At 40.5% G+C, this 24,348-nt stretch overlaps 2 protein-coding genes across 4 annotated transcripts; both read right to left on the reverse strand.

The window, feature by feature from the left end:
- Positions 1-6,450: 6,450 nt before the first annotated feature.
- LOC115675246 (protein ABSCISIC ACID-INSENSITIVE 5) lies at positions 6,451-11,386 on the reverse strand. Of its 3 annotated transcripts, none has more exons than XM_030597843.2 (6): positions 10,656-11,386; positions 8,052-9,132; positions 7,309-7,380; positions 7,190-7,219; positions 6,875-6,998; positions 6,451-6,774 (listed from the first exon to the last, which is right to left on the reverse strand). In XM_030597843.2, exons 2-5 carry the CDS (start codon positions 9,099-9,101, stop codon positions 6,879-6,881), a joined length of 1,272 nt encoding a protein of 423 aa, XP_030453703.1. In that variant the 5' UTR covers positions 9,102-9,132; positions 10,656-11,386; the 3' UTR covers positions 6,451-6,774; positions 6,875-6,878. The 3 variants fall into 3 exon arrangements, with proteins under 3 accessions (XP_030453703.1, XP_056159516.1, XP_056159515.1); XM_056303541.1 differs by lacking the exon at positions 10,656-11,386 and adding an exon at positions 9,847-10,103 and having other exon boundaries at positions 6,875-6,985; XM_056303540.1 differs by lacking the exon at positions 10,656-11,386 and adding an exon at positions 9,847-10,103.
- A 5,154-nt stretch (positions 11,387-16,540) lies between these two features.
- On the reverse strand, positions 16,541-20,306 carry LOC130135169 (uncharacterized). The gene is made up of 5 exons (XM_056303674.1): positions 20,057-20,306; positions 18,649-18,911; positions 18,324-18,535; positions 17,921-18,182; positions 16,541-17,059 (listed from the first exon to the last, which is right to left on the reverse strand). The coding sequence occupies exons 1-5, from the start codon at positions 20,148-20,150 to the stop codon at positions 16,751-16,753; spliced, it is 1,140 nt and encodes a 379-aa protein (XP_056159649.1). The 5' UTR covers positions 20,151-20,306; the 3' UTR covers positions 16,541-16,750.
- Positions 20,307-24,348: the final 4,042 nt, after the last annotated feature.

The raw sequence follows: 24,348 nt of genomic DNA on the forward strand, positions 1-24,348 counted from the left end.
ATGTGCTAATCTTGTGAGATCTGAAGTTTCAAGGACACTCTTTTCTGCATTTGTACTGTGGTCAGAACAAAGCTGTGCTGACAACTTTGTTTAGACCGTGCTATCATAGAAGAGAGTTCCTGAGAGTTCAATTGCGGACCACCTCTAGCAACTCGACAACTAGCTGGGCAGTCTCGCCTTTCTTTGCTTTAAACCCCATGACCTGAAGATGTGTTTTTCAAAACGATTATTCTGTGCTAGTTGTTGTCAGCAGCATACCAATTTGTTGAGAGTACTTGGCTAATAGGGGCATATTTGTCTATTTCCTTTATTATTTTATATATTACAACAATAAGGGTAATATTGTAATTTTGGCCTTTTTGACTTTATTATAAATTGATAGCTTGGGGTCACATAGACCTAACCAAGCATTCAGTTCAGTTTTTCCTCTCAACATGGTATTAGAGCCAGATCTGAACTGAAACCCTAACCCTAATCTCTCCTCTGCGCAACCTTTCTTTTTCCTCTCTTCACGCCTTCACTCTCTCCCACCGCAGTTCCTTCTCATCTTCTCATTTGCTCTCTTTCACAATGTAGGGCAGCACTAATGAGGTGATTCTTTGAATCTAGTGTCTGCCCTAAACTTCACCTCTATGACATAACTAAAACTTCTTTGCAGTCCGCGATAGGTGGTTCAACTTCTTCTGTGATTTTTTGGCTCTTCTTGTCTGGAATTGTTTCTGCCTTGCCGCTGGCCTACAATTCTCTCGTGTGTGAAGACCAAAGCACTGCAGTTCGTGGACCATCATATTTTTTCAGATTCTTTGGGATAAAATAGAATTATCGATTTTTTTCAAGTTTTCAAAATCTTGAAAAAATCGATTTTTTTCTTCCCTTGATCTGATCTTGCTGATTTTTTGGATGATATTTTTAGCCTACTACCAGTGACACAATGTCTGACGGTTCAGTTGAAAACCCTCCACCTACAGGAGATGGTCGTACAGATTATATTACTTTCGCTACAATCTCTGTGAAGCTCGACGGCACAAATTATTTGATATGGTCTCAATCTGTATTCTTGACCATTGCAGGCCGTGGGCTTACAGGTCATATCAACGGCACTTTTGTAAAGCCGGAAACATCGGGTGCTACTCAAGACAAGTGGATCTCAAATGACTCTTTGGTAATGTCTTTTTTGCTTAACTCGATGCAGTCACATATTGCAAAAGGATATTTGCTTCTTGATTCTGCGGCGCAAATTTGGTCAGCTGCTAGGGATACTTATGGTCAAATCGGGAATGATGCACAGGTGTATGAACTTCGAAAAAGGGTTCATGACACTTCTCAGAAGGAGATGACTATATCTCAATATTATGCTGAGCTTCGCAGTTTATGGCAAGAGCTAGATCATAATACCGATTATCAACCAACTAATGCTACAGACATTGCTGCCTACAAGAACCATGTGGACAAGATCAGAGTTTATGATTTCTTGGCAGGATTGAATGTTGAATATGATCAGATACGTGTTCAAGTCCTTAGCCGGTCTCCATTCCCCTCTGGAACAGTCCTATGCCCTAGTTCACTCAGAAGAAAGCCATAGGACAGCAATGCTCCAGTCCTCTACTATTGATCAATCTGCTCTACAAATTAGTGCTGTCACTATTACTAAATCTGGTTCGTTCTCTCGATTTAATGATACCCCTAAGGAAGTTGTGAAGTGTGAATATTGTCATAGGCCTTATCATACTAAGGCTACCTGCTGGAAGTTACATGGAAAACCTACAGATTTTGAGGAAAAAAAAGCACAGAGAAAGACAAAAAACAAAGTAAACCATACTGAAACTACTGCTGCTTCCTCCACAGTTGCCAATTCGTCTTCCCATTTTGCTTCAAATCTAGCCACTTCAGGTATCTTCTTTGGGGGTTTAATACATCTGTTGTTTCCAGCCCATGGATCATTGATACATGGGCTACAGATTATATGACAGGTTCTTCTAGTCTCTTTCATCAATAAACCCCTACTTCCGGTAGAGACAAAGTTCGTGTAGCTGATGAAACCCTCTCTTCCATCGCTGGAAAAGGGTCTATCAATTGTTCCTCCACTCTTCCCTTGTCTTCTGTTTGACATATTCCATCATTCTCTACTAATCTCCTTTTTATTAGTAGTTTGACTCGAGACTTAAATTGTAAAGTAACTTTTTTCCCTTCTTACTGTATTTTCCAGGATCTGGTAACGGAGAAGGAGATTGGATATGGTAGATTGGATGGTGGTCTTTATCTGCTCGAGGGTAGTGGGGTTTCTACTTCTATGTCGTCTACTACGCCCCATCAAGTTAATTCAGCATTGACAGATCTCCATCAGTGGCACTGCAGATTAGGTCATCCCCCTTTAGGAACTTTAGAAAAAGTTTTCCCAAGTCTCGTTTCAGCTTGTAATAAAGATGAGTTTTTTTGTGAAGCTTGTGTCTTTGCTAAACAAACTCGTTCTACATATTCATCTTCAAATAATAAAAGTCGTTTCCCTTTTCATGTGATTCATACTGATGTGTGGGGTCCTTCCCGACGTACTTCTATTTCTGGTCATTGATGGTTTGTTACTTTTATCGATTGTCATTCTCGTGCAACTTGGGTTTATTTGTTGAAGCATAAGAGTGACGTTTTTCGTTATTTTCAAATTTTTCACAAAATGATTCAAATTCAATTCAACGCCATTGTGAAAATTCTTCGCAGTGACAATGGCACTGAGTACACTGAAGGTCAGTTTCAACGATATCTCTTTGATCATGGCATTATTCATCAGACTAGTTGTGTTGATACCCCAACACAGAATGGTGTTGCCGAAAGAAAGAATCAACATTTGTTAGAGGTCGCCAGGTCTCTTATGTTTGCACGTCATGTCCCCTCTCAGTATTGGAGTGATGCTATTTTAACCGCTGCCTATTTAATCAATCGGATGCCGACTAGAATTCTTGATTTTCGCACACCTATTGATGTTTTACAGGGATCATCAACTTTTATTCTTCCTCCAAAAATTTTTGGTTGTGTTTGTTATGCTCGTAATACTACCTCTAAGAGTAAGTTGGAACCCCGCGGTCTCCGCTGCATATTTCTTGGGTATTCAGCTACTCAAAAGGGTTATAAGTGTTATCATCCTCCTTCTAGGCGCAGTATTATATCTATGGATGTGATTTTTCATGAGTTTACTTCTTATTATTCCGCTCCACCTCTTCAGGGGGAGTGTCCTAGTGTAGAGGTGTTGCCAATTCTAGATGTTCCTAAGGATATTACTTACTCTTCTCCTTCTCCTCCTCCTCCTCCTCCTCCAATAGTCTCTGATCGTTCTCCTTCTCCTTCTCAAGAGGAGAACGATGCAACGCAAGTAGAGAATAATGCAATACTTCAGGGGGAGATATCAGAGATTCAGGAGGAGACCACACCTGTTAAGCAAAGTATGGGTATCTTTCAAAGGCGGATTGATAGTGGGGAAACATTGAAGACATATCGTCGTAGAAATTCCATTACCAGCACGCAGGTTAAGACCACTGATACATTGCCTATTTAGTCATCATCTCCGGATCCGGATTCTACTATTCCTTCTGATGAGGTTTCTCCTTCTGATCTTCCTATCGCACTCCGAAAGGGTATTAGAATTTGTACTCAACACCCTATATCCAATGTTGTTTCATATGACTCTTTGTCCAGCTCTTATCGTACTTTTGTATCTTCTCTATCTTCTGTTTCTATTCCACGGAATTGGCAATAAGCTTTTGCAAATGAGAAGTGGAAGACAGAAATGGTGGAGGAAATGCATGCTTTAAAGAAAAATGACACGTGGGATCTTGTTGTTCTTCCTCCTGGGAAATAACCGGTAGGATGTAAGTGGGTGTTTGTAGTCAAACAGAAGATGGATGGTACTGTGGACAGATATAAAGCACGGTTGGTGGCGAATGGATTTACTTAGACTTATGGGATTGACTATCAAGAAACCTTTGCTCCTGTTGCCAAGTTGAATACTGTTCGAGTGTTACTTTCGTGTGTTGTAAACCAGGGATGGGATCTTCAGCAGTTAGATGTGAAGAATGCCTTTCTTCATGGAGAGTTAGAAGATGAGGTATATATGCAGATTCCTCCAGGTTTTTCTTGTGACAAAACTCAAGGTAAAGTGTGTAAGCTGAAACGTGCACTTTATGGTTTAAAGCAATCACCTCGAGCTTGGTTTGGTAGGTTTCAGAAAGCTATGATCTTTGTTGGGTATAAACAAAGTAATGCTGATCATACTTTGTTTGTGAAGAGATCAGGTGCTAAAGTCACTATTCTTATGATCTATGTAGACGACATTATTGTCACAGGGAATGATACTGATGAGATAAGCCGGTTGACGAATTTTCCTGGACAAGAATTCGAAATAAAGGATCTTGGAAAGCTCCGATACTTTCTTGGGATTGAAGTTGCCAGATCTTCAAAAGGTATCTTTCTATCCCAAAGGAAGTATGTCCTTGATCTTTTAACAGAAGTTCGGTTGTTAGGATGTCGTCCATCTGATACGCCTATTGAGGTCAATACTCGTCTTCGAGAAAAGGATGGTGATCCCGTAGATAAGGGTCGTTATCAACGGTTAGTGGGCAAGTTGATTTATTTATCACACACCAGACCTGATATTGCTTTTGCTGCGAGCCTAGTGAGTCAGTTTATGCATGATCCATACTCTACTCATATGGATGCTGTTCTTCGAATCCTTCGATATTTGAAGTCTGCTCCCGGAAAAGGGATTCTTTTATCTCCTCGTGATGGCTTGAAAGTTGAAGCCTATACAGATGCTGATTGGGTTGGATCTCCTGATCGAAAGTCTATTTCTGGGTATTGTACTTTCTTAGGAGGGAATCTTGTGACTTGGCGTAGCAAAAAGCAGAATGTGATTGCTCGATCTAGTGCTGAAGCAGAATTTCGTGCAATGGCACATGGAGTTTGTGAACTGTTATGACTTAAAGGATTACTTGAAGATCTTGGTGTATCTGTTCCTATTCCTATGATGCTATATTGTGATAATAAAGCCGCCATTAGTATTGCTCATAATCCTGTACAGCATGACCGTACAAAACATGTGGAGATTGACAGGCACTTTATCAAAGAGAAGTTGGAGAGTGGTTTAATTTGTATGCCCTTTGTTCAGTCCGGTGATCAACTTGCTGATGTGTTGACTAAAGGATTGGGGAGTAAATCGTTTCATCTTGTTTTAGTTAATTTGGGCATGTGTGATATCTATGCTCCAACTTGAGGGGGAGTGTTGAGAGTACTTGGCTAATAGGGGCATATTTGTCTATTTCCTTTATTATTTTATATATTACAGCAATAAGGTTAATATTATAATTTTGGCCTTTTTGACTTTATTATAAATAGATAGCTTGGGGTCACATAGACCTAACCAAGTATTCAGTTTAGTTTTTCATCTCAACACAATTGCAGCAACGGCAATGGTCCTGGGCAGTTTCTGGAATTGAGCGTCTGGTTCAAAACATGCCAGACCATCCTTCACCGTAAGGAAGACTGGAGAGACGATCGAGTGTTTGCATTGGTAAGATCTCATCTAATGATTGGAGGCTTTTGACACCGGTGTTTCTAATGTACTAGGGCCTACGATGGCTGTGATTATGGAATGTCGGGTTCAGCTGATTGAAGCATGGACGATTGCCGAGCGGTTATGCGAATTCGTCATCACAATATGGAGCAACATGATAGAACTACCAGTGGATATGATGGTTGGGATTACAATTACAAACTGCCTTTGAGCAGCACTTCGCTGATTCTGCAAACTCGACATTAAACCTGAGGGGTGACTGGGTTCCGTAGGATGAAGACCTCGACCAACTCTCCCAGACTTTAGGACGTCAGCTCTCCTTTGGTATTGACATCGTTGGTTCCCAGGACTGCGGTTCGTAATAGATGTGCACGAGCCTGCGATTTGCTACTGAAATGAATGAGATAAGTCTTGACTCTGAACGATTAACGAGGCTACGATGTTTCAATGTACGAGAAAGAGCTAAGCTAAGGCAATGTTGGGTGCTCTTCAAGTTCAAATCAGTCAATGCCCATCACCGTATAAGCTTGCAACGAGACAGAAGCCCAAGTGCTTGCGAAGAAGGTAAAGAACAAATCTATCCCACCACTACATGCAGCTTGCTCTCTTCAAGAGTTTTAGAAGATCTGTGTTGCTCATCTGCTTAAAGCTAGAGCTTTTCGTGGGTTGAAACAAAGCTAAAAGTCATTGAATGTCTCTCGAGCTGTTCTTACATTCTTGCACGAGGCTTTAATATCAACCATGTTGAAATCTGAAAATGCAATGCAAAGCACATCCACACCCTTAATAATAGAAACGGAATGATATAACCACCTAAGATGGCAATTGGCACCGACGTCAGATCGGGTTTCTTTCGGAATCGAATGAAACAAAGAATCGACTTGAGATGGCGATTAACAACCGAAGATGCAATTCTCCTTGATCAGCATTTTAAAATTGACCTTTCATGTCTATAACTTTTTATCTGCATTATCTTTTACTGACAACTACTATACCAACGTCAATTAGAAAAGCATGCATACTCTCAGTTCACAACTATGGCCAAAAGAAGAAAAAAGGGGAAGAGCATAAAAAAGAAAAACATTTCGTTGACATCTTCGACTGATACATCCTTAGGATGACTGTACGGCCAAGCATTTCCACAGACCACGGGTGAACTATGAATTTCCGACTTATCCCATCTCTTCCAGGGCTTTCCTGTTCAGTTCCTCAATTTGCTGCGGAAGTTTCACTCATCAGGAACAAATTAAAGGTAAAGCCTTTTCAGTAACTGAAGAGGCTAACCAAATAAGCAGAGATTGGATTCGAAAGAAATACCGATTTACTTCACAAGGGGGAACTCAGGTTCCTCCTGATCATCCTCAGTTTCTCCTTCGCTCTGTATGCCCTGGTTTGACTTTGAGCTTTCAACCTCAGCTCTTCTTGATACTGCGAAACAGTCCTACCGACATGAGCAAACAAACAATCAAAAGACACGGAATAAGATGATCATGCACGAACTGACTCATATACGAGCAGTCCCTGTATTGTTTGGTTCCTTGAGGTCATTCTTCACATGTAAACAAGACCAAAAACGTTGTCATGCAGAAAATTGTGTGTTCTGCAGCAAATTATAATTACAACGTCGAGTACCTGCTGCTTTCTTTTCCTCTCAAGCTCCGCCTGTTTAAAGTTCGGGGAAGAATGAACCAGAATTAGCTCAACATAGATCAAGTCCCAATAGAAGTAATTACCATAGATGCCGGCATTACCAGTGCCTGTTTAAGGTGTGCGTTTTCTTCTTTCAACTGGTTTAACTCCGCCTCTAGTTCGACTGTATAAGCCTGCACAAGCAATAAGCAAGTGCCAGGGTGTACAAAGTCAGATCTTGACAATCACCAGGCAATACAGTGTGTGAATATATGCCAGGTGATGCAGTAGCCAAACAATCTACAACCAGAGTCAGCACGCTCAATCCACAACTCTGCATTCAGCACAGGCATTTCCATTCCGAAACAACCTCTTGGCCTGCCATTCCTTTACCAAATTGGAGACAATTTTAGATCAATTCTCACTCCTTGATTTATGAACTGAATCCAGCCAAAGTCCAATAACGTGCACATCAATGGAAGAACATGAGATGACCATTCTGGTCCCATCAACCTTTCATGAGTCCTTTATTCAGGTGTCTAACCATACACTTCACAACACAAAATTTTCTGAAATACTAATGAAGCAAGTGCTTGTCTACTTGCCAACTTTAAATCCTGATACAAGCATCAAGAGCATCAAATACATATACTTTAAAACTTGTCAATGATAATCATCGCTATGTTTGTGTTTTTCCTCTGTGTAAGTTTGTAGCGCTATAGGAAGTTTAGAAACTATATCATTGTAGCTGATGCATCACTTCTTTATTTCGAGGCAGTACCAAAAGTATCCAGGAGATGTTATGAATGAAGGACAGGAAACAGCACAATGAACTGAACACTACAAATTGATAGAGCACTTGTACCTGCTTTCTGGCTCTAGATCTTGCAGCTGATTCTCTATTCTTTATCATCCTCCTCTGTCTCCTCTCCACCACTTTATCCACTGGACCATTGATTATCCTCTTCCTTCCTCCTCTCGCTCCCCCCATCTGCATTCCAAATTGCCCTCCAGAATTCTCGACCGGTGCGCCACACATCCCATTCGAAGACACTGGATTCACTAGCACTCCCATACCCATTGCCTGACCTGCCCCGTACGCGCCGCCACCACTTCCGTTCCTCACCCTCTGACCATAACTTACCGGCATTGGTGCCGTCGCATATCCGTCGTTCCTCTTCCCATTTGCCGGATACACCGATGCCTCTCCGATTGCAGCAGCCATTGGTTGGTATGGCGCTGCGTTAGCAGCGGCTCCACCCATTCCCATTATGGGCCTGGGGACGAAACTGGGCCCAATTGACAGGTTGTTCTGGTACATCCCGAACTGATGCTGCTGCTGCTGAGTCGGCGGTGGATGCAGCATGTGCTGTTCCCTAACCACCCCTGCCTTTATCAGGAAATCCTCCAACGTCATCTCCCCGAAAGTCGGCTGGCGAGGGGCGTCCTCGGGATTCTGCACATTGTTGCTTTGCTGATGGCTCTGCTGACCCTTGTGGATCTCGGACCACACCTCGTCCACCGTCTTCCGGCACAGCGGAGCGGGTAAAGTGAGCGAGCCTTGGCGGGGTAGGCTCGGCTGCTTGGCTATGCCTTTACTGGTGGACGTGCCACCCAGGGACACATGTTGATCCGCGTTCTCAGTGCTGTTGTTGGTGGTGTTATTGTTGCCGGAGGTGTTTACGGCTTGGTTTTCTTCAGCATTCCAGATGCTGGTGAGGAATTCATCCATGTTCATGGAGCCAAAATTCTTGCCGCTCTCGCAGAGTGCGTGCTGGAATTCATCCAGGGTCAATGAGTAAATTGAGGATTGCCTCCCGAGGGATGAGAAAGGATGGCTCTTGGGCTGTTGATCGGTTTGTAACTCGGACTCTATCTCTTCCGGGGGAATGATCTCGGTCTTTGACACCACCATCTCGCGATCTGAATTGGATTTCCTTTTATACCTTCATAAGAAAGAAAAAGCATACGGAAAAAAGGAGGATACTTAAATTTATTGATTGATTATGAATGATAAATGATGACAGACAAGAGTTTTTCTTAAGAGGCAAGTGTTGCTGAGAAAAGAGACATGATTCCGGAATCTCCGAGATCTTTCGAGGTTTGTCGGGTAATTTAATTCTACCAATTAACCCAGCGAAGAGACAGATCATTATTATCAGAGAAATATGAGCTTGCTTTCTAACTCGGACAGAAGCATAAACGCATTAGTAACTGGATTCATTGTATTAGACCAAACTATTCACATTTCAAGAAACAGTCGAAACAGTCAGGATCCATGTTGGATTAAAAGAAATTACCTGTTACGACACTTTCACACTCTCTCTTAAAGACACAATTCACGGAGCGAGTCTTTACTTGGTAGTATCACAGAAAATTACTAGCTGCACAAATTACCGATGTTTGGGTCGACTGGATTCAACTGCCGAAATCTTATTCAAATTTAATATAGCACCAGCCACCAGCAAATACTCTTTCTTAACATTTATGGGATTCCCTCGTTGTATCTTAAGTAGTCAGAAGTCAGAACGATAAAAATTTGCCAGCTAAATCGAAATTAGTAAGGTGATCTGTAAAAGTCAAACATATTCAGAATGAATGAAAAGGAGTCTTTTGATCTCAACATTTTCAGACAGAACCTGACCCAGAAAATGGCTTACATCTCTGGCACAAGGACTTCTATAAGCAAAACTTTCACTCATCGAGTCTTGATGCTGCTGCATTGGGCCAAACATTTTAGTGCTGTGCTTGAGAAATTCCGCTCTTGTATACATTCAGATCAGACATAATCAGCAGCATCGGCTTTCAAGCCATGACAGATAAACTTGGCTACTGAGACTTGGTCGTACAAGTTTAACCTTGTATGTATACACAACTGAAAATGACTTTCTGTTTTTCCTTTGGCTATTACAGAATTGCATATGACTTGCTAACTCAATTACACCACATATGAAATTAAAAAAGTGGGGGTGGAGGTGAAGAAAGGAATTACGTAGAGCATATAAAGAACGGTTTCCTCCTCGAAAGCGATGGATATAGAAACAAAAGGTGGTCCACATATAATCTTAACTGTTCGAGAATTGACATCGAAAATCTAGTCTTATCTAAATTATTAAAGAACGAGTTCATCACTTCCAAAACGAGACATTTTAGGCACTTGCCAGAAAAAGAAGAAGATACTTTCCTCCTTTAGAAAAATCCCATAGTCCCCTAATTATTTGCAAATCAAATCAACAAAACCAAGTGATGTAGAGAGAGAGAGAGAGAGAGAGATAGAGAGTTCTACAAGCAGCTGCTATCAACTCCTATTCCTAGGTTCTACCTTCACGGGAAGCTATATTAGTTAACAAATGATTGATCTGAAGTACACAACAGATGAAGATCAAGCAACAAGCAAAATGGATACAGAAAAACAGAAGCTCTAGAAAAGAGAGAAGAAAGGGAGGGAGAGAGATTGTACAAGGTTTACCTGATTCAGATCAGAGGGTATTATTGCTGTGCAAATCAAGAAGCAGCTGACGATGAGAAGCTCTCAAACGAGGTTTAAGATGTTCCACACATGATCCTTTGGGCTCAAAGAATCGATCAAACCAGCCAATCTTCACTCCCTTGCACTCAAGGACGTGAACTCAATCAAGTCATTTCCACTGGTTAAAGAAAAGGGAAGAAAGAAACATCCGAGTTCTTGTAATCGTCCTTGAAGCAGAAGCAGAGGGTCGGACTCTCATTTCTGGTTCATGGGATTTCCATTTTCTTTCCTCTTTTATATGTTTTTGTTGCCAAAAGATGATCTTGCAATGTTCGGACAATCTATGTACATCGACCATTTGCGGGTAAACTAGGTCCCCTCACAAGGAGTCAAATGCCATATCAGTCATTACACAGTTTCTCCTTCACTTTCCGTCTATGGTAAGGAAATGGAGGGGATTCGAGTTCTTGACACGTTCGTGCCAGGTGTCGCTGCAATAGCCCGTTTTGCTGGCTCTAAGCGATCCCCATGCCTCCACGTGTGCCCCTTCACAAATAAATTATTGGTTTTGTTATTACCGGAAGGAAATGAACATATTCTTGCAATACCCTAATTTGAGGGAGATTTATACACCTAACCTTTTTCGTCATACTTCTTGGAATATATAGAATATCCCCTAATTTGAGGGAGATTATGTAACCAAACTTTCATCATGTTTCTTGGAATGTATAGAATGTATGTTCCCTAAAAGTTATATCAAACATCAAGTTTTGTTGGGGGAAGCCTCACCAGGTCTAGGCATTTGACATGGTGACAAAATGAGGTGAGGTAGGGTTGGCAATGGCTTCTTTGTTGTATGTATCCTCAAACTCGCACAATGTCTCTATAGAATGTATTTAGCGTATTCATAAAAGAAAGATAAGTTTTTTTTTTCTTTTTATGTTGTAGCGTGTTTAAAAAAGTGACTACTTTTGCAATTGGGGTGATGTGTTAGGCCGGAATACGAAACTAAGGAGGAGTAAATTTGCTGTTCAAGAAAATACAAACCGGTTTTGTATAACCAAATCCGTCAAATTTATGCTTCGCATTGTGCAAACTAGCAATATAAATAGTGAAAATTAAAGAGTTTAGGAAAAGAGAAATTGCAAGTCTGAATTATAGGGGTGTCCTTTCTTCCAATTCTAGCAGCTCAAATGGGCTAGATTCCGCTACTTACGCCAAGAGTACAAATACCCCTATTTGCTACGGTCGTAGAAGTTTCTGTCGCACAAAACTAGATTCCAGTTACATCTATCTTATAGATCCGGTCACTATTGGAACCCTTCAATATCTACTCTCATTTGATAAGCATGACATAATAGACTCACTTCCCAAATTATAACCACACGTCTCTAGCGTTTGCAAGGGGTCATTCTCTCAATTTGTCTCTCTCACCTACAAAAATATATTTTTGATAAGAAAAACAATTTTCTTGTGCATTTACAAATAGCGTTTGTCACTCTTACTAGAGCGTTTGTTTGTCACTCTTGCTAACTCTTAAGAATAACACTCAAATTGATATAATAAACTTATAGAGGCAATAGCCTCCGGTCCCTTTCAATAGATCACGATTTTTCTTGTTTCTCGTTCTTGTTGACCGTGCCATTTCTGTCCGAGCTTTGTCCCTTTTATAGGCTTTTAAAAAAATATTTAGTGGTTTGTGCACGCCATGTCACATGCCTACGTGGCGTGCATAAACTCACGTGGACCCACTAGTGGAGCGACATGTGGCTTTGACCTGAAATAAAAAGAAATGCCATATTTTCATACTCTCTCTCCTCTGGCGCCTCTAGGAAGATTGAGCACGCAAGCAACGCATTTAATGCAAGCATTCTCTCTCTCCCTCTCCCTCAGTCTCCTCTTTCACATACGTTTGAACGGCTCTTTTCTTTTTCACTTTAAAATCTCTTCACCTTCCCCATAAAGCTTCCTTCACCTCATCTCATCCTTCATTCTCGGCGTCCGCCTCTACCCTCCCGCCTCCCCCTCGTGGCCTCCGCCTCCAGCGTCCACCTTTGCCCTCCCGCCTCGCCCTCGTGGCCCCTGTCTCCAGCGTCCGCCTCCGCCCTCCCGTCTCTCCTCGTCACTTCTGCTTTTCAGGTATTTTCTAGGTTCTCGATGATTGAAGTCTTTCTACAATTCATGACTGAATTTCTCTATGTGTGGATCAAAAGCAATTGTCGATTTCTTTTTTGTTCCTTTCGTTACTCTTTTTCCACTTCTAAAGCTTGAAACATGCATATTTAGCTAGTTTCGAGATATTGTAAACGAAAGATGAGTCATTGTACATAATGTAGATCATAGTTGTTCACTACACACATTGCAATAGATTGTGCGATTTTCTGTTTCTTTTCGGACAAAATGAAATGAAACGATGCTGTGGCACGGATTTCCTTAGGGTGCATAAATTATGTTTTTGTGTTTCTTTAGTTTAGAATCGACAGAGAAGAGAATTCATCTTGTAAACCCGGTTTTGCTTGGGCAGATTTGAGTCAGAATACGATCAGATAGACATGCTCAAATTTTCAACTTCTGTGATGCAAACTGTGATCTACTTCATTTGCATTTTCATGGGAATATTAGTGAAAATCCAGGGCTTTTTTCATGAGGTAGAATTGGTGGAGAGTGTCCTTTACAATTACAAAGAAATGTGCATGTTGGCAATAGTCCTTTACTATTGTGTGCCTTTTGTCCTCTTCTCACTCCAACTCCCTCGGAAATTGCATATACATTGTATGTCTTATATGCTGCATCCTCGTTAGCAAATATCATGCCAATTCTAATTTCAATTTCTTTATCAATATTGTGCACGATGATATTATCCTCTGCAGTCTCTATAAATTTTTAAAAGAAAAATTTTAATCATTTAAAGAAGGCGGATAAAGTGAAAAATTTAATTCTAAAAGGATGAGTCATACCTATTTGCCTTGAGAACAAATCGAGCTAGCACCAAAGTACTTGGAATAATCTGTCGAAAATTTGTACAAATGTAAGTTAGTGACTGTAAAAGATTGTGAACTGTGCATATTTTTTTTTTTGATCGGTCCTACTCTATCTCTCATTCACGATACACACTCAGACTTGTGCCCCACCTCTTGCAGGGCGTGGGCGTCGAAACCCACATCTTAAATTACGCGGCCCCACCCGTACCCCCCTGCGAAGGTGGGGATTCGAACTCCCCACCTCCCCCTTCTCAAGTGAGAAGGGTGGCCACTGGGATAACTGTGCATATTTCAATCATAATAGAAAACGCCATACCCACTTCACTGCAGGCCAATCCTTAATATTATTTTATTAACAAAGCTCTTTACATTGATAGCAAAGCCCTGGATTTTCACTAATATTCCCATGATTGAAATGTAAGTTAGTGATTGTAAAAGATTGTGAACTGTGCATATTTCAATCATAATAGAAAACGCCATATCCACTTCACTGCAGGCCAATCCTTAATATTATTTTATGAACAAAGCTCTTTACATAGATAACAAAGCCCTGGATTTTCACTAATATTCCCATGAAAATGCAGATGAAGTAGATCACAGTTTGCATCACAGAAGTATAAAATTTGAGCATTTCTATCTAATCGTATTCTAACTCAAATCTACCCAAGCAAAACCGGGTCTGCAAGATGAATTCTCCTCTTTGTCGATTCTAAGCTAAAGAAACACAAAAACATAGTTTATGCACCTAAGGAAACTGTGCCACAGCATCGTTTCATCTCATTTTGTCCGAACAGAAACAGAAAATTGTACGACCTATTACAATGTGTATGGTGAACAAGCATGATTTGCATTATGTACAATGACTCATCTTTCGTTTATAATATCACAAAACTAGCTAAAGCTGCATGTTTCAAGCTTTAGAAGTGGAAAAGCAGTAACCAGAGGAACAAAAAAGAAATCGACAATTCCTTTTATCCACACATAAAGAAATTTAGGCACGAATTGCAGAAAGACTTCAATCATCGAAAGCCCAAAAAATACTTGAAAAGCGGAGGCGACGAGGGGAGGCGAGAGGGTGGAGGCGGAGGCGGAGGCGACAAGCAGGAGGTTGAGGTCACAAGGCGGAGACGAAGGTGACGAGCGGGAGGTGGAGGCGACGAGGTGCAGGCGGAGAACGAAGGATGAGATGAGGTGAGAGAAGCTTTCTGGGAAAGGTGAAGAGACTCCAAAGTGAAAAAGAAAAGAGCCATTCAAACGTACGTGAAAAAGGAGAGAGAGGGAGAGGGAGAGAGAGAACGCTCGCATTAAATGCGTTGCTTGCGTGCTCAGTCTTCCTAGAGGTGCCAGAGGAGAGAAAGGCAGTCCTCCTAGGGGCACCAGAGGAGAGAGTCTGAAAATATGACATTTTTTTTATTTCAAGTTAGAGCCACATGTCACTCCACTGGTGGGTCCACGAGAATTTGTGCACGTCACGTAAGCACGTGATGTGGCGTGCACAAATCACTAAATATTTTCTCCTTTTATAGGCCTTTTAACTTTGAATGTTGCAATTGAATCTTGTAGACATTACATCTATCTAATCCATAAAAATATCGGTAGAACACCTTGCACAACGCGTGTAGAAAATTTTCTTTCTGGGCAGTCAATCACATCTTCTAATTAAGGCAAGTTTTGATTGGGCCATATCATCAATCTCTCGTGCTATGCAGTTCATAATTTTTGGTAGAATATCTTAGAATATCATACATGATTGTTATGAGCTGAATCTTCAAGAAGAGAGGAGGCCCCCAATGCGACTCACTTGTTCACCTGCTCCTATATTCAATCTTTTCTTTTTATGTACAATTTCGTATTTAAAAGCTACAAATGATATATATTTACTTGGCAAACAGAACACAGGACCTTTCAGCGCAGATCGGATCCTGACCTAGATATGAGAATTGATCTCCAAAATTGAGATACCAGTCCATACATAAACCAGTTGTATCTTGATGCAGTCCATTCCATGCTAGTTCCTGCTTCTACCCAAGAACCAGCATTATTTATGATAAAGTATGAAAGTTGCACCTTTCTATCACGAAAATTACTCTTCATCAAGTGTTAATTTAGGTACTTGTATATACCTTGAAGATCATGGCTCAAGTTATGGTAAGCGCGAAAGTCTCATCTCTTCTTTTTAGAAAAGCATTAGAAATAAATTCATCCCAAGAGCCGATGAAACGACCTTGCTGGATTGGTTCCCGAGACCGCTGAACTAGACCAGTTCTAAGCTAATTCTAGGTTCCCGGAACCAGCTCGGAACTTAATAGTATCAGTTGCGGTCAGTTCCAGAACCAGACCAGGTTACCCAAGTGGCAAACAACTAAGATGAAATCCCGGCAAGACAAAGCATCCATAATATATATGCGTCCTGAGTCCCCTCTAATTCCCAAGAAGTCCACAAAATCCAATAGTTCAGTTGATGATCAGGCTTTGATCGAAAGATCTATTCACTTCAGTCTTTTACGACTGCGGATCTCGCTTTGTCGAACAATCGTGTTGATCTTCTCAATGCGGCTTTTGATGAGGTTGCGACTTGGGATCGCAAAAGAATTGTCTAGCTGGATGTATGATGATACCAAAAGGACAGTGCTAGTGAAATTTCTTCATTTGACAACAGCATCGAAAAGAACTATTTCTATTTTCTACTCCTTAAAGTATTACTTCAACAGAACACAGAAAATTTGTCAACACAAGGACATAAAAACCAACATCTCTCGACAAGGGTAGGTGTAAAATACATAGCATTCCACTCTGACGACATGGAATTCTCATGGTCATACGTGGGTCAACCGTGAGCTATGCTTTGAAAGATGAAAGAAACTTCTTCCAACAGCCAAGAAAAAGGTTTAGCTGAAATGGTCGTTTCAAGTCTTCAAAGGAGTTGTTTAACTAGCTGACCAAGAAGTAGAACCACTAACAAGGCCTCTGTCTCCACATACTATGCAGATTGGGGGAAAAAATACATAAAACCAGAAGAACAGCATGTCCACTATCCAGACAAAGGGTCTACACACCGCTTGACATGATAGATGCATCAATATGACATTAGGAATCCAAATTCTCTACCTAGAGTTATTGGGATATGGCGGTTTCCCCAACTATAAGTGTCTTGACTATAGCATCGCACATTCCATCGGCAAAGGAAAACAAGTGGCCAGACTGCGGAAGCTCGTGATACTTAATCCAGGGAAGCCGGTGGGCAATGAAACGCTGCAGTGTCACAGGCACAAGCAAATCATCGTCGCCCTGCCATAAATGTACGGAACCTTCGCCATTGGGAAATGGGTTTTCCAAATCCATTGGGTCGAACTCCCAGGTACCGAACCCGACCATCATGTCTCGGTGGAGAGACTCGTATTCTCCTTGCTGTCTTACCTGTGCCTGATCATTGCAGAATACAACTCAGTCTGAGATAAATCAAGGATTACCACAAATCGAGGAGAACAAAAGGCCCATCATGCTGTTCTAAGCAACAGGAATTGTAGATAATAGCGAGATTGAGGAAGGAATACGCGGTCCATCATTTTAGTATAATTACACGAATGGTTAGCTAAACAGACAGGGAGAAAAGATATTGTGAAAAGAACTATTCATGTTTACTTGGTACATCTATCACCATTTCACTGAGAAAATCCATTTCCCTCTGGTACAGAAGAAGCATTTCTATTGCCATGGATCTCTCAGTGCAATTGATGCACGATAAGGAAGTTATCTTAAGAAAACAAAATGTGACTCCAAGCATGAATAGAGGAACTAAAAAGTTCTCTCCACCAAACTAAATAAAGCTTTCCACTTTCTCAAAATCTTCAGCATGTTAAAGTGAAAATATAATGAACAAAAGATTCACAGAGTAGAAGTGTAATGTGCCAAACCTTTCAACACTAAATACAAGATGTTCCCTTGAAGAGAATACTCGGAACAAATTTAATATTCTCAATGCCATGCAGCAAAAGTTGCATATATTATTGTGATGATACTCGAAAATTTCTAGAAAAGCTTCCTACAGCAGCCAAAGAACTTGGACCATGAACAGATCCCTGAAACGTAGGGAAAACATGGATATGCTTCAGGCCCTCAAGTCAAAGCCACGTGCTACTAAGATTGCCTTTCATGAGATGGCATATATGCACAAAGAAACTAGCTGTACATAACTTCATTCTTCTCAATATCAAACTAACAGCTGTAGTTAAACAACAGAAAGCATATGCAGAAGACTTATTAAAGCGAGTTAAGCTAACAAACCGCATATGGTCTCGGGGGAAGCTTTGAAATGAGTGCCTTGTCGGGAGGAGAAAAATTATCAGGATGGCGAGCCACAACACTAGAAGCAGGAAACCATTTTTGAGTGTTCCACCAATAGGTAAGCCAGGGAGTGTAATGAGCGACCCGGAGAGTCCATTGGTATTGCCGAAACTTTTGGTAGTATGCCTCAGTCGACAGGCTTGCTGGAAAACCAGGCCACCAGTAGTTGACGCTCGGAGCCAGAAGGACTGCTCCTGCTAGTCTGTGGATCATTTAAAAACAATTAGAGTAAATAGAGAATGCAGCGGCTTTTAACTATGTCCCATTTTATTTAAACTTAAGTCAGCATGAGCAATGTAGTTTCATACATGTAAGACTCATTGTTACATAAAGCGATCTATACCTGTGAGGGATGTACTTGAGGCAGCCCCACACCACCTGCCCTCCCAGGGAAAGTCCGATCACATAAAATCTTGACCCTAGACCCAATTTATCAGCAAGCTCTTCTATGTCTAATGCGATGCTCTTTGGTGTTCGTTTTGGGTCAGGATCACTCTCGCCATAACCAGGTCGATCAAAGGACACAATGTATATACCCAAGTCATCGATAGTTTCCTGGTAGAACCCAGTGAATAAGAAATCATAAGGACGCAAAAATAGCATTCTGAGAGTCTTAGCAGGAACAATACTACACCGGAAGCAGAATGGGAAGAAAAATATCCGAGCACCTGAGATAAAGTGCTGGCCACAACAGCATCATGCCGACAAGAATCAAATCCATGGACGAATACAATTTTATATTTTGCTATGTCCTTTGGCTTGCCGTGTTCTTTGTATGCTAAATGTCTTCCATCTCTAAGCTTTATCCTCGGTGCTGTAACAGGGGAACCATCTGGAGTTCCCGGTATCCTCGGTGTAGCAGGTTGGATTGCTTGATACGCCAATGCAAGAATTCCAACAAGAAAAACCACCAACAATTTGGTGAAAATCCCTGAAACATGAGAATGCAATTTAACAACACAGGCACGGAATCGGAACATTAGAGCTGTGGATGTTCTTTGCTTTCAGATAAGGAAAAATGCCAGAGTTAAGAAAGGTGAAAAAAAAAATAAAAGAACAATTGGGATCTTTTGGTCAGAGAATTTCAATACCATTTCAGGGGTCACATTTCCAAAGTACCAAGAACAGAGCTATTCTTCACACAACCCGAAATTCTCATCAGCTGAGCTCAAGCTTTATCTCTTTTTTCTCAGCGGTGCAAGTACAAAGAACATATGACAAAATATACTCATAGAGCTAATTATTTCATGAGAACAAAAATGGTAATACTAGACAACATAAGACAAGCTGTACTAAGAACCGTTAAACGTGTGATTTCTTCCATAACTCTGGAGTTTTAACCCGACATTATATGCCAAATAAGACGTGAACAAAAGCAGAGACAGTCCGGCTACAAAAAGAAGCAATCGTACAGAAATTTAGGATGCGTTTATTTCGCGAAAAATGAATTATCGCTTATATCGCTTATAAAAATGGATGAACGATAAATATTTTTATCGTTCGTGAAAAATGTTTAGATATAAATTGTTGTAGACGAAAATATTTTTCATTAACTAATTATTTCAAGTGATAAAAACTATTATTTTTAGGAAAATATTTTTCAATTCATTGAATCTCCACGAAACAAACGGAGCCTTAATCAGATTCAAGATATGACTAATTGTTCACTGTAGTAAAAATCCCGCAAAAGTTTGCCCAAAATTAGTCCAGAACAAATGCTCGCCATGAACTTCATGGCGCATGTTCTTTCAAGTCAGTTCGTCACAAGCCACACAGCTCTCTTATCTCCAGCTACACCCAAGCAACACAACTGAAAAATCGATCCCCGATATACCCAATCCTACTCTCTCTTTCAAATGTCAGAATTGGGGAGAAAAAGAAAAAGGGGGAACAAATCTAAACGAAACAGAGCACACGAAAAGGAAAAATTAAACCCCAAGAATCCACGAACCGCGAGTCCCATTCTGGGGCGTTGGTTCCAACGCGAAACGAGGAACGAGAGCAAATTGAGGCCCCCAAAAAATTCACGGAAAAACAAGAAGGAAAAACTAAGAAAAGGGCAGGCAAGCAATCGACCTGAAGGCAGGACAACAGGAGAGCTCTGCTTAGCTCTCCTGGTGTGAGACCTCGCTGATGCGGCCGAAATCTTCCTGCTCACACCGCCCGCCATTTCCTAGCTTCGGGGACGACCGAAAACAAGAAGACCCACGAGTATCTTGCAGAGAAGCCAAGGCTGATGCACGAAAGAGAGAGAGAGAGAGAGAGAGAGAGAGAGAGAATGTCGAACAGAGCAAAGAATCCACGACACGACCCACTGTGTGGGAGACCGTGAAGCGTGGGGTTTAATTATGAGTGGACGGAGGTTTCTTCGCTTTTTTTTTGTTTTTTTTTTTGACACTTGGGTTTCGTGAAAGAATGATATTAAAGTTTCTAATGCTTAAATTATTTCTTGTAATCCACGATCCACACCTTAAAAATTAAATTAATATAAAGTAGAAATATTATTTGATAAATATATTATTAATATCATGAAAAACCTCAAATTTGTACACTTATGACAAATTTACCTTCAGTGAGTTTCTATTTAATTGGATTAATACCAAGAAAAATCACAAACTGGTATATTTATGCCAAACCGGTGCACCCTCAACCGCCACGTGTCATCAAACTCTGAAATTTGACGGTAAAATTTAACGGAAACTAATAAAGGGTAAATTTATCACAGGTTTATCAATTTAGGGTTTTTGGTGGTCAAAATATTATTTTTGGGCAAATCAAGACCCAGTTGACGATGAGAAGCTCTCAAACGGGGTTTAAGATGTTCCACACATGATCCTTTGGGCTCAAAGAATCGATCAAGCCAGCCAATCTTCACTCCCTTGCACTCAAGGACGTGAACTCAATCAAGTCATTTCCACTGGTTAAAGAAAAGGGAAGAAAGAAACATCCGAGTTCTTGTAGTCGTCCTTGAAGCAGAAGCAGAGGGTCGGACTCTCATTTCTGGTTCATGGGATTTCTATTTTCTTTCCTCTTTTATATGTTTTTGTTGCCAAAAGAAGATCTTGCAATGTTCGGACAATCTATGTACATCGACCCCTTGCGGGTAAACTAGGTCCCCTCACAAGACAGTGCGAGTCAAATGCCATATCAGTCATTACACAGTTGCTCCTTCACTTTCCGTTTATGGTAAGGAAATGGAGGGGGTTCGAGTTCTGGACACGTTCGCGCCAGGTGTCGCTGCAATAGCCCGTTTTGCTGGCTCTAAGCCGATCCCCGTGACTCCACGTGTGCCCCTTCACAAATAAATTATTGGTTTTGCTATTACCGGAAGGAAATGAACATATTCTTGCAAAACCCTAATTTGAGGGAGATTTATACACCAAACTTTTTTGGTCATACTTCTTGGAATATATAGAATATCCCCTAATTTGAGGGAGATTATGTAACAAAACTTTATCATGTTTCTTGGAATATATAGAATGTATGCTCCCTAAAAGTTATATCAAACATCAAATTTTGTTGGGGGAAGCCTCACCAGGTCTAGGCTTTTGGCATGGTGACAAAATGAGGTGAGGTAGGGTTGGCAATGGCTTCTTTATTGTATGTATCCTCTCACTCGCACCATGTCTCTATAGAATGTATTTAGAGTATCCATAAAAAAAAGATAAGTTTTTTTTTCTTTTTATGTTATAGCGTGTTTAAATAAGTGACTCCTTTTGCAATTGGGGTGATGTGTTAGGCCGGAATAAGAAACTAAGAAGGAGTAAATTTGCTGTTCAAGAAAATACAAACCGGTTTGTACAACCAAATCCAACAAATTTATGCTTCAGATTGTGCAAACTAGCAATATAAATAACAGAAATTAAAGAGTTTAGGAAAAGAGAAATTGCAAGTCTGAATTATAGAGGTGTCCTTTCTTCCAATTAGGGGTGATCGGTTCCAGGGTGGGTCGGTTCTAGACTTGAAATCTGAAACCAACCATGTTATAATCGGTTCGTAGTTTTTGGAACCTGAAACCTATCTTATTTGCTCTAGACCCTGTTTTGGAACCTATCGTATTTTTTCGGTCTGGTTCCAAGGTCTACCCAAGAACCTGTTTTTTTTTTTTTGTTCCTTTCTTTGGTTTCATTTTTTCCATGTAGCAAATAGGAAAACTTATAACTCAAATCAAAGATTCTAAGTTTGATTGTGCAAACAATCTTAAGTATTAATACAAAAGCAGATTATCTTATCCTAATAATTTAATGGACGTGATAAAATAGCATAGGTTCCAGTTGGATATGTAGTTTTTTCGTTACAGAACAAAAATTTTAAGAAAAAAGAAATTGCTCCCTATAATACTTACAAGTCCTTAAGTTAGACTATTCGCAAATAATGATTACCTCTCTTATCCTTCTTGATATAATGCTTTGAATTCTAGCCATATAAAATTAGAAATGGACCTCCATACAAAACCGGTTCTAAAACCGGTCCAGGTGGTTTTTCACTTGGAACCGGAAATCGGACTGGTTCTAACCGGTTCCCAAAAGATGGAACCGATTCTCGGACGGGTTCAAACGTGAACCGGTTCCCGAACCTATTTTTCTGGTGGGCCGGTCCGGTTTCCGAGTAAACCCGATCTGGTTGCACACCTCTACTTCCAATTCTAGCAGCTCAAATGGGCTAGATTCCGCTACTTACGCCAAGAGTACAAATACCCCTATTTGCTACAGTCGTAGAAGTTTCTATCGCACAAAACTAGATTCCAGTTACATCTATCTTATAGATCCAGTCATTATTGGAACCTTCAATATCTGCTCTCATTTAATAAGCATGACATAATAGACTCACTTCCCAAATTGTAACCACACGTCTCTAGTGTTTGCAAAGGGTCATTCTCTCAATTTGTCTCTCTCACCTACAAAAATGTATTTTTGATAAGAAAAACAATTTTCTTGTGCATTGACAAATAGCGTTTGTCACTCTTACTATAGCGTTTGTTTGTCACTCTTGCTAACTCTTAAGAATAACACTCAAATTGATATAATAAACTTATAGAGGCAATAGACTCCAGTCCTTTTCAATAGATTGCGATTTTTCTTGTTTCTCGTTCTTGTAGACTGTGCCATTTCTATCCGAGCTTTGTCCCTTTTATAGGCTTTTAAAAAAATATTTAGTGGTTTGTGCACGCCGTGTTACGTGCCTACGTGACGTGCATAAACTCATGTGGACCCACTAGTGGAGCGACATGTGGCTTTGACCTGAAATAAAAAAAAATGCCATATTTTCATACTCTCTCTTCTCTGGCGCCTCTGGGAAGACTGAGCACACAAGCAACGCATTTAATGCGAGCATTCTCTCTCTCCCTCACCCTCACTCTCCTCTTTCACTTACGACTCTTTTCTTTTTCACTTTAGAGTCTCTTCACCTTCCCTAGAAAGCTTCTCTCACCTCATCTCATCCTTTGTTCTTGACGTCCACCTCTGCCCTCCCGCCTCCCCCTCGTGGCCTCCGCCTCCAGCGTCCGTCTCCGCCCTCCTGTCTCCCCTCGTCGCCTCTACTTTGTAGGTATTTTCTGGGTTCTCGATGATTGAAGTCTTTCTACAATTCATGACTGAATTTCTCTATGTGTGGATCAAAAGCAATTGTCGATTTCTTTTATGTTCCTCTCGTTACTCTTTTTCCACTTCTAAAGCTTGACTCATCTTTCGTTTATAATATCTCGAAACTAGCTAAATCTGCATGTTTTTTTGTCCTTTACCAAAAAAAAAACATGCAGATTTAGCTAGTTTCGAGATATTATAAACGAAAGATGAGTCATTGTACATAATGTAGATCATGCTTGTTCACTACACACATTGCAATAGGTCGTGCGATTTTCTGTTTCTTTTCGGACAAAATGAGATGAAACGATGCTATGGCACGGTTTGCCTTAGGGTGCATGAACTATGTTTTTGTGTTTCTTTAGTTTAGAATCGATAGAGAGGAGAATTCATATTGTAAACCCGGTTTTGCTTGGGCAGATTTGAGTCAGAATACGATCAGATAGACATGCTCAAATTTTCAACTTCTGTGATGCAAACTGTGATCTACTTCATTTGCATTTTCATGGGAATATTAGTGGAAATCCAAGGCTTTATTCATGAGGTAGAATTAGTGAAGAGTGTCCTTTACAATTACAAATAAATGTGCATGTTCGCAATATTCCTTTACTATTGTGTGCCTTTTGTCCTCTTCTCACTCCAAATCCTTTGGAAATTGCATATGCATTGTACGTCTTATATGCTACATCCTTGTTAGCAAATATTATGCCAATTCTAAATCCAAATTCTTTATCAACATTGTGCACGATGATATTATCCTTTGCAGCCTTTACAAATTTTTAAAAG

This window comes from Syzygium oleosum, unplaced genomic scaffold, assembly GCF_021117445.2.
Source record: "Syzygium oleosum isolate NSW1041296 unplaced genomic scaffold, Sole_v2.1 Sole_v2.28, whole genome shotgun sequence".
Classification (NCBI taxonomy): domain Eukaryota; kingdom Viridiplantae; phylum Streptophyta; class Magnoliopsida; order Myrtales; family Myrtaceae; genus Syzygium; species Syzygium oleosum.